General features: G+C 32.9%; 1 protein-coding gene, 1 non-coding gene and 2 pseudogenes across 2 annotated transcripts; 1 reads left to right on the top strand and 3 right to left on the bottom strand.

Moving 5' to 3' along the window:
* The first annotated feature begins 6,150 nt into the window (after positions 1 to 6,150).
* Positions 6,151 to 7,851, top strand: LOC104724138 (calmodulin-1). Its single transcript, XM_010442585.3, has 2 exons — positions 6,151 to 6,390; positions 7,298 to 7,851. The coding sequence occupies exons 1-2, from the start codon at positions 6,315 to 6,317 to the stop codon at positions 7,669 to 7,671; spliced, it is 450 nt and encodes a 149-aa protein (XP_010440887.1). The 5' UTR covers positions 6,151 to 6,314; the 3' UTR covers positions 7,672 to 7,851.
* Positions 7,852 to 12,698: 4,847 nt separating this feature from the next.
* LOC147934422 (5S ribosomal RNA) lies at positions 12,699 to 12,817 on the bottom strand (annotated as a pseudogene).
* Positions 12,818 to 13,959: 1,142 nt separating this feature from the next.
* LOC147934421 (5S ribosomal RNA) lies at positions 13,960 to 14,078 on the bottom strand. Its single transcript, XR_015573263.1, has one exon. It is a non-coding gene; the product is annotated as a 5S ribosomal RNA (ribosomal RNA).
* Positions 14,079 to 14,467: 389 nt separating this feature from the next.
* Positions 14,468 to 14,586, bottom strand: LOC147934420 (5S ribosomal RNA; annotated as a pseudogene).
* Positions 14,587 to 15,638: the final 1,052 nt, after the last annotated feature.

Here is a 15,638-nt window from a genome sequence, read left to right as displayed (position 1 = left end):
CCCTGATAAAATAGCAGAATTGACCCCTATAAAAAAATTAATAACACAATTGACCTCTTAAATTATATTTTGACCCTGATGAATTGAATTCCTAGCTCCGCTACTGTAGACGTTACTAATTAGTACTAAACTTAGATTATTAAACAATAACTTTTCAAGTTGAAACTAAATTATGGCTTTATGAAAATAATTTTACAAAACAAAATAGGGCCTCAGTTGTATTTCGCTTTAGGCCTCATTTTAGTCTCTATGTTTCTGATATATATAATAATAGTTTATAAAGAAAAATAATCTTTTGAAGTAGTTGCAGAAAGAAAAAAGAAAAAAAAACTTTATGATGCTTTGTTGCACTTTACAACTTTCATATTGACTACGCAAATGTGTGATCATACTTAAATATAATTCATTGTCTTTGTTTCGAAATTAGGTGACAAAGAAAAATCGTGCAGCAAAAAAAAAAATTGAGGTTTACGTCGGTGGCTTCTCAACCTTCAATGAGCTTCAGATCTTCTAAATCTCAAGGAGAATATCAAGATTAGTCTTTTTGGTGCAAGTGATAAATTGGTGCTGAGGTATTTTAAGAAAAATTCTTTAATTCAATGCTTGATCAACCAATCAAATTACAACAATATGTGATGTCATATCATATTTTAAAAATAAATAAAAATTAAAATAAAAGATAAAAAATTGTATTTTTTCAAAGAGATTAATCTAAAAACAACATAGTTTTGCTAAGGTGTGGAAATATCATGTAACTTAAAAGTTTGATATTATAGTGATACTGTAAATAGTGCTATACAATTTGACTTCAAAAAGAAAGGAAAAAAAAACTGGTTTAATTATAACTTTAAATCAAGAGAACATTTGGTCTAATAACAAAACCAAAGCCATTGCCAAACCGGTGTCAAAACCAGGATTAACAAAAAGATCAAAAACATCTGAACCGAACCGAATTCCTTTGGTTTCTGACCTCTTTCCTTTTGATCTCCACCACTGTCTTGTTCAATGAGATGTGCACAATTTTACATGATTTACATTTGTACGATCCTTTGACGATGTAAGAATTATTCTCATCGAACGATCCTGAAAATACGTACGCTAATACAATATGTCGGATTTATTGCGCAGAATATTCATCTTTAAGTTCTTCCTTATGTACCAGATCGGGCACTTCGGTATTTTTGTTCCATTTGTATCTTTTCCTTCATATATTTCCCAGCTATTTACTAGCGCAATTTTCTGGAAAATACAAAGGCAATTTTAATAACTGATCATGATGACTATAACATTTAAAACGACTCTAAATAGTGTCTATAGTCTGTAAAGTGGCATCGAGTATTGTCTATAAAGTTGCATTGAGTAAAAATGGTTATCTAGATCGACGGTGTAGTCACGTGAGTCAAGAGTCGATTTTGGTGACATTAAAAGTCAAACATATAATACTCGGAGATTCTAGCTAGACGTCGTTATATGCACAATTAGTTATATGCATAATATTAATTAAGTCATCAACAAGGTGCAGTGATCATACCATTAGTTAAGCTATAAACAAGTGCGGCATCATCGATCTAGAAATATTTATCTGGCGGATAATTTTTGGGTTCACTCATAAGGTCTTTTGTTCACTTCTCCTTAGTTTAGTCAATAAGAATCTAACATGTCATAATATATTTAAGAATCTATTTATTCACTTCCTTATAAAATAAGATAACAAAATCTGTATACATTATTATAAAATTAAAAACTTAAACCGCTTATTTATAAACTCAAACCGATATATAATTTCGTTCTAATTGTAAAATCTAAACTTTAACCATCTCATTTGTAAACCCAAACCGATATATAATTTTGTTTTAATTATAAAATCTAAACCCTAACCACTTCATCTGTAAACCCAAACCGACATATAATTTCGTTTTAATTGTAAAATCTAAACCCTAACCACTTCATTTGTAAACCCAAACCGACATATAATTTTGTTTGAATTGTAAAATCTAAACCCTAATCATCTTATTTGTCAATCCAAACCGATACATCATTTCATTCTAATTGTAAAATCTAAACCAACCCAATATTTAACTTTCTTTAAAAAAAATTATACAGAATTTGTTTCCTTAATATGTATTGCTTTTTAATTTAATTTTGATTTTTTCTAAACAAGATAATGTATAGAAGATTCTGATTGGTTGATAATGAAGAAGTGAATTAGAAGGTTCACCCTAGGAGTGAACCTAAGTATTTTTCATATTGACAGATTAGTCTAAATCTGATTATTTATTTCCATACTATATATACTAGATTAAGACCCGTGCTATAGCATGAGTTGAAATTCATTTTATTTATATTGTAATTTTTATACAAAATAAAATTTATGTGATTGTTTTTTAAAAGCTTTTTTGGATAAAATATTATGCAATAAAATGATATGCTAAATATGATGACTTGAAAAAAAATACTTATTTTGTAAGTTTTATATTGTTAATGATTCTAGATAAGTACCTTTATTATATCACTGGTTAAATTTTATTTTATACAAAATTTTGTATATTTTCTATTTTACAATAAAATTTTAATATGTTGTATTAGTTTATGACTTTATGTACATGAAGTTATTTCAACAATGTATATTCTACCTCATGACTTGAATGTCATTATAAGACATAATTTTGTAATTTGGTTTTTAAAAAGCGAGTTATTATATTATGAGTAATTGAATATATTGTGGTTGAGACATTTTATACATTTTTTTATTCATTAGTTGAGCAATATATGTCTGTTTAAAAAAGTTTAAATAACATCATATGCAGAAAAAAATCATAAATTTTATTAACTAAATATATTATATAATAATTTAAATATAAAATCAAATAAAAGTGAAAGAAAAATCACATATGTTTGTTTTAATTAGGTTGAAAGATTTCCTTATCTTTTAAATGTTACCTATAATTGATTTTATATGTTACTATAATTAACCAAATGCAGATTATCCCTAATTACCAAAAATCAAATTAACATGTATATTATGATACACCTAAATCATGAATGTCATAAGTCTATAACCAAAAAATCATATATATATCTATTATATAGTATACAAAAAAGTCAGGTACTTCCGAAATATTAAATAACGGATATATATATATATATATATTTTTGTTAAAGGATATTCAATATTATAAATAAGTGTCCAATGTACTATTTCCGGATTTAGGTCCATTACAATCCCCTTAGGGCCTAAACCACACACATCAAACCATGCAAAAACCATAAATCAAAATTGACCCGATTTTTATTTATTAACGAACCGGAATCAAACCGGTCGCTCTGTAACCCTAATCCCCCAACTGAAGAACTCAGTTGAAACCGCCGTCCATAATATTGCGGATGCTCATCGGAATAGGACCTCTGGTGAGCCTGGAAGACGTAAGTCAAACGGAGATGGTGATCCAAGATCCGTTGTCATCCCGCCACCGTAGAGCAGCTTTGAGGAGGAAGAAGAGATCCGAGCTTGATTGTCGAAGAGATTCAGGCTCATATGTGAGAGAGAAAGGCGGTAGCGAGTAGATCTGAAAACCTTCGATGGTGGCTTAGCTCCTCCTAGCCATAGACGACCTCCCCCATCGAACAACAGCCCTGAGAAGCCTCCAGAATCTCTAGTCTTCGGATCTAACCACCTTCCTCTCTTGATCCTTGCCGTGAATCTCTCTCTTCTACTCCACGTCGCATCACGCCGATAGCTTCTCCCTTTCGGTCGGTGTGTTGAGGAAACTTCTCCCTTCCATTGCTCCCTTGATTTTGATCAGAAAGCTTCGCTTTAAGAGGGCAGTGTTTTACCAATCTTTAAGGGACATAAGAAATGTTAGGAGCGCAAAAAACCAAATTGAGAAAAAATATGAATAGTATTAAAATAACGAAATCAGAAATAAATTACAACGACAAAATATCAAAACGTAATATAAATCACGAAGGCAAGATATGATATTTTTTTCCTTAATTCAATAAATTAGCGGTAAGTGCTTTCGGACAATCACGATTTATGAATTACAGAATACAACCGATCACGAACTATTACTCTAGCACACAGATCTACGTTATACTTTCGAAACTAATAATAACTAAGAACTTACTTTGGACGAAGCAAGAGAGAGAGAGACAGAAAGGCCTTTTTAGAGTGAGTTTTTTGTGTTTTAGAGCTTGAAAAATAATGAGAAGTTTCGGCTTTATATATAGTGGAAGGAGGTAAAATCTCGAGAGAATATTCTTGGAGTACTCTGTAAGTTCCTTGGAGTATTTCCCAAGTTACTTGGAGTTCACGCCAAGTTTTACCAAAAAATAAATGGGCCTAAATGCAGTCTAAAAAATACTCGGCGATGTGAGAATTCCCAAGAGTCCAAAAGCTCACGGCCCACGGCGTGCCTGTGGGAACCTTCTCTCTTCCTTTTATAGACTTCTGAAACTAGAAGAATGTGAAACCATATATAAGTGAGTGAAAAACACTCTCCATTTCCGATGTGGGATACTTTCTCAAAAACCATAAGTAGCTCACTTCACACCCTTATTTTTCATTAAATCAACTATGTTTGGAACGTATGAGTATACCACTTGTAGTACTCGTTACCAGCTTTCCACTATCGACCCGAAAATTCCGTTCAGCCATTTGGCCGTAATTTGGCTGGAAAGTCACTGTCACAAAACCTGCAATTTTCAGAAACTTTATTTCATAAAGTCAGTTCGAACAGGAAAAACTCTTAGTACATGTTGCGGCGTTTCGTAGTACTTAATAATATTGTTTGAGTTTAAAAAAAAAAATTAAACCAATTTTTTTACAAAAAAGTAATACGAAAAGTCAGTTCTTATTTATTTAGATTGTTATTATTATTTTTAAATATTAAAATATTTTTAACGAAAATTTAAGATAATAGACGCAACTGTAAATTCTATATTAAGTTGTATAAAATTTCTCTATTGCTATAATCATTTCTATAATTTTAGTTAGATTATAGAATAACGTTGAATATTATATATTAATATTCAATTATTTATATGCAACATAAAATGAAAAATTTGTTTCAATAAACTTGTTAGTTAGTGATGAAGAGACAAATATAAAGAGAGTTCAAAAAGCATGAATATTTAAATAGACACACCTATTAGAATTAAAATTTGTGATGATAAAATATAAATAAAATATAGTGAATAAACACAACTCTACAATGAACAGTTGCAACTTTACAAAAAAACCGTTACAATGAACAATCGCATTTTGTATCATGGCAAAAAATGAAAACAGTTCAAACAGACAAATATATATAGATTTCAAAATATATGAATATTCGAATAGACACAACTCTACAATGAACAATTGTAACTTAAAAAAAACCGTTATAATGAACAATCGCAACTTTTTGTAAAACACATAATTTCAATTTTCTACAGATTTTTTTGGAAAATTATCCAAAAGGTACGATTGAAAAAAACACAACTTTTGGTGACATTTATTCGGATTGCTATTATATATAGATGAAGATTTCAGATTGTTCGACTTCGTGTATAAAACCCATTTGGGTGAACGTAAAAGTAAGGTGAAATCAATAATATGAGAGTTTTCGGTAAAATTTATTTTAATTCACAACTGCAGCATCCTTGTGTGTCTAAAATTCTGTCACCACTCTTTTTTTAATTTACATGATTGTATTTTGTTTTGCAAATTTATGTACTCATGTTAGTTTCGGTTGGAATTTCTTATGATTCTTTTTCAAAGCTTTGCTTACATGTCTTTGGTCATTTGAGCCAAAGCTCTTTCTCAAACTTGTGATAAAACTCAGGAACCAAATGATTAACAATAATGGTATATACATCAACTTTAACCATTTTCCCGCATTTTATGAAAATCACTAAAAATAAAGATCTTGATTTCATTTTTTTAATACAAGTTTGTTTGATAAATTTTGTCTCGTACGAAGTACGGGCCTACTACTAGTAATTATATATTTTTCCAACTAAGTATAATTGTTTTTTATTTTTATTTTTAAAGGGACCGTAGGCCTAATTTTGAAGGCTCTAATTAGTATTCGAGCTCCAAAATGTTTTTGGCCCATTAGAGACCCAAAAAAGCAATGAAAATCATTAATATTCATCTCTTTCTTTTTTCATTTACCTTTTCTTCTTCTTCGTATTCTTCTTTTGTCGTTTTGTTCAGATATTTTTTTTTTTGTCTTGGTAACAGTTTCCAAAGAGAGACGACTCTGAACATTTCATCAGCCCAAAAAAAAAAAAGAGAAAACGAAGAAGAAAGACGATTTCTCGAAGAAGCTATGGCGGATCAACTCACTGACGAACAGATCTCCGAATTCAAGGAAGCTTTTAGCCTCTTCGACAAAGATGGCGATGGTTAGTCAATCTCTTTCCTTTTTTTTCCCTCAATTTTTCTGATTTTCCTAGATCTCGCCATATTCGCCTTCGATCGATCCTTTAGAACGGTGTATATCTCGTTTCTTGTGTTTTTGATCTTTGACCGAGTAGTGTTGCTTTTTCGTCTACGATTGGATCGTTTCAGTCTTCTCCCTGTTCTCGTCATGCTTTTTTTTGATTTGGTAGCTTGGATCTGAGTTTCTTTTTTTTTTTCTTCTCATACGTTTTGGTGTTTGGTTGTATGTTTCTTCTAGGTTTCTCTTTATTGATCACGAATCTGTCCCTTTTTTTTTTTTTTCATGTGTGATTTCGAATCTTTAGAAGCTTTGATGTTTGATTCTTCTTGATAGGTTTCAAGGTCTTGATGTTCAGAATGTTCTCTGATATCTGAGTTGTTTGTTAGGCTAATTGATCAAGGGTTTGTGCTCTCTAATCTAGGAGATTGAAATCATAAATTGTTTGGAAATGATTCTTTCTCTCATCATTCTTCAAAAGTATACATGAGTTGAGTTGTTTGTTAAGTTCATTTGCTTCTGACTTTGACATAATTGCGTCGCCCTTGGTTCCATTGAGTCTTGATTATTTCTCATGGTTATAGAAGTTTTGATGATTCTTTTTATCCTGTCTCCTGGCCTGTTGTTAGGTTTCAAAGTCTTGATGTTATAGGAGTTTGATGTTAAACGAATTAGTAAATTGTTTGGAAACTAATCTTTAATTGTCTCATGGCTGTATCCTGCACTTTTGAAGTTTAAAGTGCCATTTTGTGTAGATTAGTTATCTCATATATTCTAAGTGGTAGGCAAAAGTGATTCATGTGCTTTTTGTGTCTATCATTGCTTCATCCTTGGTTATTAATTGTAATGTTCTTTCATTTGTGATCACACAGGTTGCATCACAACCAAAGAACTGGGTACAGTTATGCGTTCACTAGGACAGAACCCAACAGAGGCTGAGCTCCAAGACATGATCAACGAGGTTGATGCAGATGGTAACGGCACCATCGACTTTCCCGAGTTTCTGAACCTGATGGCTAAGAAGATGAAAGACACTGACTCAGAGGAAGAACTAAAAGAAGCATTCAGGGTTTTCGACAAGGACCAGAACGGTTTCATCTCCGCTGCTGAGCTACGCCATGTGATGACCAATCTTGGGGAGAAGCTAACTGATGAAGAAGTTGAAGAGATGATCCGTGAGGCTGATGTTGATGGAGATGGTCAGATTAACTATGAGGAGTTCGTCAAGATTATGATGGCTAAGTGATTTGATAAAAGGTGATGATGATGACCTTTTATATGCTTCTAGGAGTTTTAACCGAGAACATTTGCATGATTGGTGATAATATGCTGGAATTTGAGACATTATTTGTTTTTCGTTTTCTTTTATTTTCTGCTTTGTGACATTTTTTGTGTGTAATGAAAATCAAAGTAAGTTGGATTGAAATCGATGGGTTTGGGTTTTACTTTTTGCCACAGTTCGTCGCTCTTGTTTGGTATTTTAGGAGAAAAATAAGGGACAGCTGGAATCGATAAGGAATACCGATGCAATTGTGGTTTCTTTGAAACAAACGAGTAGAATGGTTGGTTTAACTTTTAATTATCTATCCGTGTGTACGTTAGCCACAGAGAAAATGATTCGCGTCCAAATGTGTGTGTATAAACTATTGTTAACACAGCATTTCTTTTTTTGTCACTGAAAATATATTGATAACCTTGTTTTAACCTTGTTTTCATCAAAACAAGTACGATACAAACACCCAAAAGACGAAAATTAAAGTCGTCCGACGATATAATGTCCATGAAGTCAACAGCTGAAAGAAGACGAGATTTCTTCGGAAACTAAGCTCCATACAAGGGAAACGATATAAACCAGAAATACAACTCAGAACTTTTAAACTCAACTCGAAAGAGCACATAACCTTACACCAAAAACAAAAGCAAAGCGACATCTTTTTTACAAGAAACCAATGAATGAGATTTATCAAAGATGTCCCAGGCCAAACAAATGATAACATCTACTTCCTCCTATCATAATGAGAGCCAATCTCTCCAAACCAAGACCTCAAAACCCGACAAGCAAGACCCATAATTGGAGAACAACTACGCTTGACTTTCGGATACGACGACAACGACATCAACGCCAATGAACGCCTAGATAAGAAGCCTTCCAAAAAACTAGTAGACCTAAGCAGGTCTCAAAAGCAGAGACAAGGAGAGAAGTCTAACCCCACGATTCATATCATTCTCAAAAGCGAGAACGACAAAACGAGCCGGTTAACACCCACAACAACCCACCACAACCAACACTAAGAAGAGAGACTACCTGCAACTAAGGAAACTAAACCCAATTTCAGAACAATCAAAGCTTCCTTTTGGAAAGGGAACGAGCCTAAAAGGAACTGATGACTAATTCAAAGGGATAAGGAGAGCGCGGAAATACAAAGGCTGAACTGGCTAGAGCCCAAATCCAACCTCCATCGGCGGATAGAAGCGGCTACAAATACCAGAGCGGGAACCAGATCTAGGTCGGAGAACTAAAATGGTGACATGTCAAGACTTACACCGTAGATCTAACAGATCCAACCTCCATCCTCTACACTAGAACCACCCAAACAAAAATCTGACCACTCGACCGCTTCCACAAAATCTCAGAACCACTACTTAAAGAAGAACTACGGATCCTCAATCGAAAGCCAAAACAACTGCAAACCAAAAGCAAAGCTAAAGAGAGTACCCTCTCATGGCAGCGGCGAGGAGCGCCGGCCACCGGAGAGAGCAAACGCAGATCTGAAGGCTGTTGACGGCTAGGACGAACTCTTTCGTCGGGAGAGAAAAAAGTTTTTTGTTTTTTTTTTCCATGAAATTCCTATTGTCAACACAACATATCTATCTTAACATTTTTAGAGTACATTTTTGTGCCATCCTCTCTTATCTTTGTATCCAAACAAGTCTCAACTAAATTCTCTACAATCCTTATAACCAAACACAATGATTTCCTTATTTGATAATATTAATTTCCTAAAATCTATCTACCTAATTTAAAGCAATATTTTAGATTAAAATATAATTCTCCTTTCATTTTTATTTAATCTTATATTTAATTATTTTAATTACTATTTAATACATAAAGTTAATAAAATTTTAGATTTTTTTAGCATATGATGTGATTTGAATTTTTATAAACGGATATATATTTAAAAAATTGTTTTAGGATTTTTGTAACCAAACAAGTATATTCGGATATAGATTATTTTACATTTGAGTTATTTTAATATATAATGAATATCTATCTTAACCTTTTTGGAGTACATTTTTGTGTCATCCTTTATATGTTATCCGGATTTCCACAAAATACCCTTTGGTTTAGACAATTAATCAAAGCTTATTAAGGTTATTTGTGTGATCCTAAATGTCGGATCGGTTTTAATTCTCAAATCAAAATCCGATTGCACTAATCAGATCTTTTTTAATTATAAAAGAAAAATAAGGTAAACATGGAATTCTACAAATAAAGGAAGAATATAATATCTACAATGATATGAATAACAAAACTGTTTTCATATAATAGAAGATACAATTAATAGATTCCTATAAATAAGGTAAGATGATTTCATTTTCCAGTTATATGATCTTCTCACAAAACATAAAAGCACACTCATTAAAACATAGGATACTAGAAGCATATTCCGAATATAGTTTCCCGAAATTTTCACTTTGAAATCAAATCAAAATCTTCTAAACTTGCTCATCACGATTTTTGCAAATCCTAAATGAAAAACCCTACAATCTTAAGTATACACTATAAATACTCTTCCTTCACTTCACCTTCAAGCACCAAACTCTTCCACTCTTCTCTTAAGTGAAAGCAACTAAACTATGGCTTTCATTCACCTCACCTAAAATCACCAAGCTCGACACCCTTATTCCAAAGCACAAGCAAACAAATTAATTATGACATCTCCAATGGTTCGCTTTCTTATACATCTACTCATATGATATTGTGTTATATGAAATTCTTCTATATGTCGTATTAAATATGTGACTCATTTTCAAAGTGGGTGTTGAAAACGAGAACAAGTCAGATCATATATTACCAAACAAACTTCAATCTTTATTTAAGTTATTTCATCGATAGATACAGAAAACTATATACTTATATGAGTTTGTTTCTAACCGTTGTCTAGATTGATTGCTAATGCCTTAGCTTCTTCCTTTTTTTTGGTTAATAAAGCTTCACCTACGAAGCAAAACATATGTATATATATATATGAAATTGTCAGATCTAAATTCATTAAACAACCCAAATCTTGCCTTTATTTTCTTCCATACATAATACTGTAAGAATTTTTTTGTTGGCAAACTAATTAATTTGTTGAAGTCTTAACAAAACTGAATACATAATCAATAGATTTACTCTTACAACATTGGTTGTCCAAGTAACAACAAAAAATAGACACATAAGTTATCGATTTCAAATCTATAAATTGGTTAATCATTATCAATTTCAAAACATCCAGTTCTTAATAGCTATGTTATTGCTGCAATTCATTATAACATGCAATATGTAAATCGATCCAGTAAGTGATCTTTTGTATTGGTAACTATCAAACAGAAGATACCCAATAAACCAAAACCATCAACTATTCTTATTTGTGCCGATACAAACAAGAAAAAAACTTGATCTATTTATAATATATACTTTAGATAATACAAATTATTAATTACTGTGAGAGCACACACATATATAACAATATAACATTTATATTAAAACTCAAAAAAACTTGATCTATTTATAATATAGTTAAAAGTTTTTTAAAAAAAATTGCCTCCTACTGTATCACATGATCAAACCTAGTTAAATGTTCTTTTTCAAGTTTTGTTTCTTTGGATATAAAAATGAAAATTGATTCTAGGCAACCAGGAAAGTGACACATGTAAACCAACCAGGTTGGTATCTACGCCAATGGCCATCCTAACTTGACGTAAATTAATAAAATTCAATCAAACACTATTTTCCACACGTATTAATACAATTTCTAAAGTTTGATGGTAAATTAATACAATTTCTAAGTCAGAAAGTAATTGTTATTACTTTTAATATCATTTTATTAACTATAAAGTAATAGTTATGTAATGTTTTAGAGCATATTAATTATATTTATATTGATCACAACATCAATCAAGAAAAAATTGTTTTTAAAAGTATATTTATAAATATATGACTATAAGTAATGGATGTCGACCAATTCAGTTATGTTCGGATCAAAATATCGGAGATTTGGTTAACAAAAAATTCCAACGAGTTGGACTAAAATATTATCAGATATAAATTATATATAGCAAAATTCTTTCTATCAAGATGAAAGTTCAAAAATATTGCTTACTCCCCATCTTGCTAATAAACTTTCGGAAAAGAATTGGAAAAGCTAAGGAATATCAATGCTTCAGTATGATATATACTGAAGAATATTAGAAACAAAAAGTTATATCATAAAATGGTTAATGGTAAAAAATTATATTAGAAACAAAAAAACGTTAACCTATACGAAAAAGAAAATTTCATTGTGGAGATAAAAAAAAAAACAAAAAAGAAAAAAAATTACAAACAAAGACGTTGCTCTATTTTCTCTAATAAAAAAAAAACTCATAATTACTAATGAACTCAAACCCTTAATTAATTGTATTGGGATCACAAAAAAACATTTGAAATGTCTTTAAACGTCAAAATTTGCTTCAAAAATGGTCCAATAGTACACAGACCAATTGCTTTTTCAGAAGCTCTCTTGGGGCTTTTCAAAAAGATATTATGGGTCGCATACTAGCACTATTCTCGCCCAAACACACTTCACTGCAGAATTTTGATGGGATCTCGTGCATTAGTGCTAGTATAATCGCATTCGTTAGTATATCACATGCAATCGTATATATCCTTTTTTGAAAATTCAAGGGATCATTCAATGTGAGTGCCACTTGATATGTGGACCGGTTTAGTCATCTTAGACGTGCTTCCAACCTCGAGAAACTAGCGATAACCATGTCCAAACACAATTTTAGACTCGTAACTAATTGTGTTCAGATCACAAAAAAACATTCCAAATGCCTTCAAACGTTAAAATTTGGCCCTGAAAATGGTCCACTTTAACAAAGACCCATTGCCTTGCCAGATGCTCTCTTGGGGTTTTTCAAAAAGGTATTATGGGTCGCGTGGTTTCTCACAGTGTGAAAGTTATAACGTTCTGTATGTACAATAGCCTTTGCGCAACAACCAAAAAAAAAAAAAAAAAAGAGGGAGGGATACAACACGAGGATTTTCCGGGAGGTCACCCATCCTAGTACTACTCTCGTCTAAGCATGCTTAACTGCGGAGTTCTGATAGGATCTGGTGCATAAGTGTTGGTACGATCGCATCCGTTTGTATATCCTATGCAATCGCGTATATCTTTGTTCGAAAACTCAAGGGATCATTCGTTGTGGGTCACACTTGATATGTGGGAGTGGTTTAGTCACCTTGGACGTTCTTCCAACTTTGAAAAACAAGCGATAACCATTTCCAAACGGGAAAAATGTCATAAAAATCCTCAAATTTGCATTTTCGTTGATTTAAAGCATGAACTCTTCATTTGGTGATATAAATACTCATTTTTTTGTTGACTTCGAAATAAATCATAAAGTCTTGTTGACTTTGCCGATTGAGGCATAATGTTAACTAGGTAAACGGAACAATCAGACGGAGTTAACTAATTGTTACTGAAAACAGTTAATGAACAAAATGACGTCGTTTGTGTTAAAAAAAACATTCAAATATGAGATTCGAACCCGTTACGTCTAGGAGAAAAAAATAAAATCTTAGCAAACTGAACTGTGGTGTTTTAAATTTAAGTACCACAAACACAAATAGATATACCATAAACGATCCACTCTCTTCCTTCTTCTTCTTTCTTTTAGGGTTTCGTTGCTTTTCAAGGAGGCACAATTGGAGTTCGACTCTATGATAATAAATCTCGCCGGAGATGGAGAACCAGACATCGACGGTGGAGATTCCAAAGATTCTAAATAAGAGGAGAAGCTCCACTAATCGATAATCAAGAATACGGCTTCAGGGAACGATGTGGAGTTCTGATGGGATCCGGTGCATTAGTGCTGGTATGATCGCATCCGTTAGTATATCCCACGCAATCGCATATATCCTTTTTCGAAAACTCAAGGGATCATTCAATGTGAGTCCCACTTGATATATGAACCGGTTTAGTCACCTTGGACGTGCTTCCAACCTCGAAAACAAGCAATAACCATGTCCAAACATAATTTTGGACCTGTAACTAATTGTGTCGCGATCACCAAAAAACATCTGAAACGCCTTCAAAGGACAAAATTTGGCCTCCGGAATGGTCCAATGGAACGAAGACCCATTACCTTGCCAGAAACTCTTTTGGGGCTTTCTGAAAAGGTATTATGGGTCGTGTGGTTCTTCACGGTGTAAAACTTACGATGTTTTATTTGTACTATATAGTCTTGCGCAAAAAAAAAAAAAAAAAAAAAAAAAAAAGAGGGAGGGATGCAACACGAGGACTTCCCGGGAGGTCACCCATCCTAGTACTACTCTCGCCCAAGTACGCTTGACTGCGGAGTTCTGATGGGATCCGGTGCATTAGTGCTGGTATGATCGCATCCATTAGTGTATCCCATGCAATCGCATATATCCTTTTTCAAAAACTCAAGGGATCATTCAGTGTGGATCCCACTTGATATATGGACCGGTTTAGTCACCTTGGACGTGCTTCCAACCTCGAACACAAGCGATAGCCATGTCCAAACACAATTTTGGACCCGTAACTAATTGCGTCGCGATCACCAAAAAACATCTGAAACACCTTCAAAGGACAAAATTTGGCCTCCAAAATAGTCCAATGGAACGAAGACCCATTGACTTGCCAGAAACTCTTTTCGGGCTTTCCAAAAAGGTATTATGGGTTGAGTGGTTCCTCACGGTGTAAAACTTACGACGTTCTATTTGTACTATATAGTCTTGCGCAAAAAAATAAATAAATAAAATAGAGGGAGGGATGCAACACGAGGACTTCCAAGGAGGTCACCTATTCTAGTACTACTCTCGCCCAAGAACGCTTAACTGCAGAGTTCTGATGGGATCTGGTGCATTAGTACTGGTATGATTGCATCCGTTTGTATATCCCATACAATCGCATATATCCTTTTTCAAAAACTTATGGGATCATTCAGTGTGGGTCCCACAGTTTTGGAACCCTAAAAACTGCTAAACAAAAGATAAGATGTCTCTCTAATAGTTTTTGTGTATTTATAGAGAAAAAGAAGGGAACCGGGTCAACCCAGAACAAACCAGGTTGAGCCTGGGTTGCAAAATGGATTCAAGTGTGGACAAGCGGTTTCGGTTGTGCTTTGGTCGTAGGTGGTGGCCGATGGGAGCTTCGGTCATCGTTTGGTCGAAGGTGTATGGCCTAAGGAGAGTTACGGTTGGGTTTTGCCCGAAGTTGTGTGGCCGAAGGAGATACCCGTTTAGTGCGTCTGAAATTACTCCTCCTTCACTCCTTGCCCTTTTTAGCACCAGAATGACTTACATCCACTAAAACCGCCATTACTCTTGCATCATAGCTCGGATTTGCTTGAAATAACCTCCATTGGAAATCTAACTCAAATGCCTATAACTTTTGTAAAGAGCTATGAAACTAAATCTAAATGCAAGATCTTCATTCAAGTCGATCTTTGAGATGATTTTGACTGGGCCTGAATCTTCCTTTCTCTTATTTCCCTTCATCTTTCTTTGGTCATTCTTCGCACGATTCTTTTATATCTCCATTGCTCCATTCTCTTTATTTTAGCCCCTTTTTGCTCTATTTTACTCCAAAACTCAATGATCCACTCCATGAATCTATAAGGGACAAAAACAATGCAAATATACACTTATATGCACAATGATGAAAAACCAAGAAAATGAAGCTTTAAATACAAAAATACAATATATCAAAACCTATATGTGAGATATAAATAAATAAATCTAAATTTTAAATGGAAATTTATGGAGTTATGTAGCTGCAAGTTATTTTATTAACAGAATTAACAAAATAAAAAAAAGTATTTTTTAAATTATGTTATTCATCACTGATTTTAAATTATTATATATCGTCGATTAAGTCAAATAAAAAACAAAAAATCTACGTTGATAAGACTATGTACAATGGAAATGTTGAATCATTT

This window comes from Camelina sativa, chromosome 11 (assembly GCF_030686135.1).
Source record: "Camelina sativa cultivar CO46 ecotype springtype chromosome 11, ASM3068613v1".
Lineage (NCBI taxonomy): Eukaryota > Viridiplantae > Streptophyta > Magnoliopsida > Brassicales > Brassicaceae > Camelina > Camelina sativa.
This window is presented reverse-complemented; position numbering and strand designations above follow the sequence as displayed.

What these genes read in the sequence shown, in the direction of transcription:
- LOC104724138 (XM_010442585.3), top strand. Translation starts at nt 6,315, where the DNA reads ATGGCGGATCAACTCACTGACGAACAGATCTCCGAATTCAAGGAAGCT. An exon ending in CTTCGACAAAGATGGCGATG is followed by an intron (nt 6,391 to 7,297) that starts GTTAGTCAATCT and finishes GTGATCACACAG; the next exon opens with GTTGCATCACAACCAAAGAA.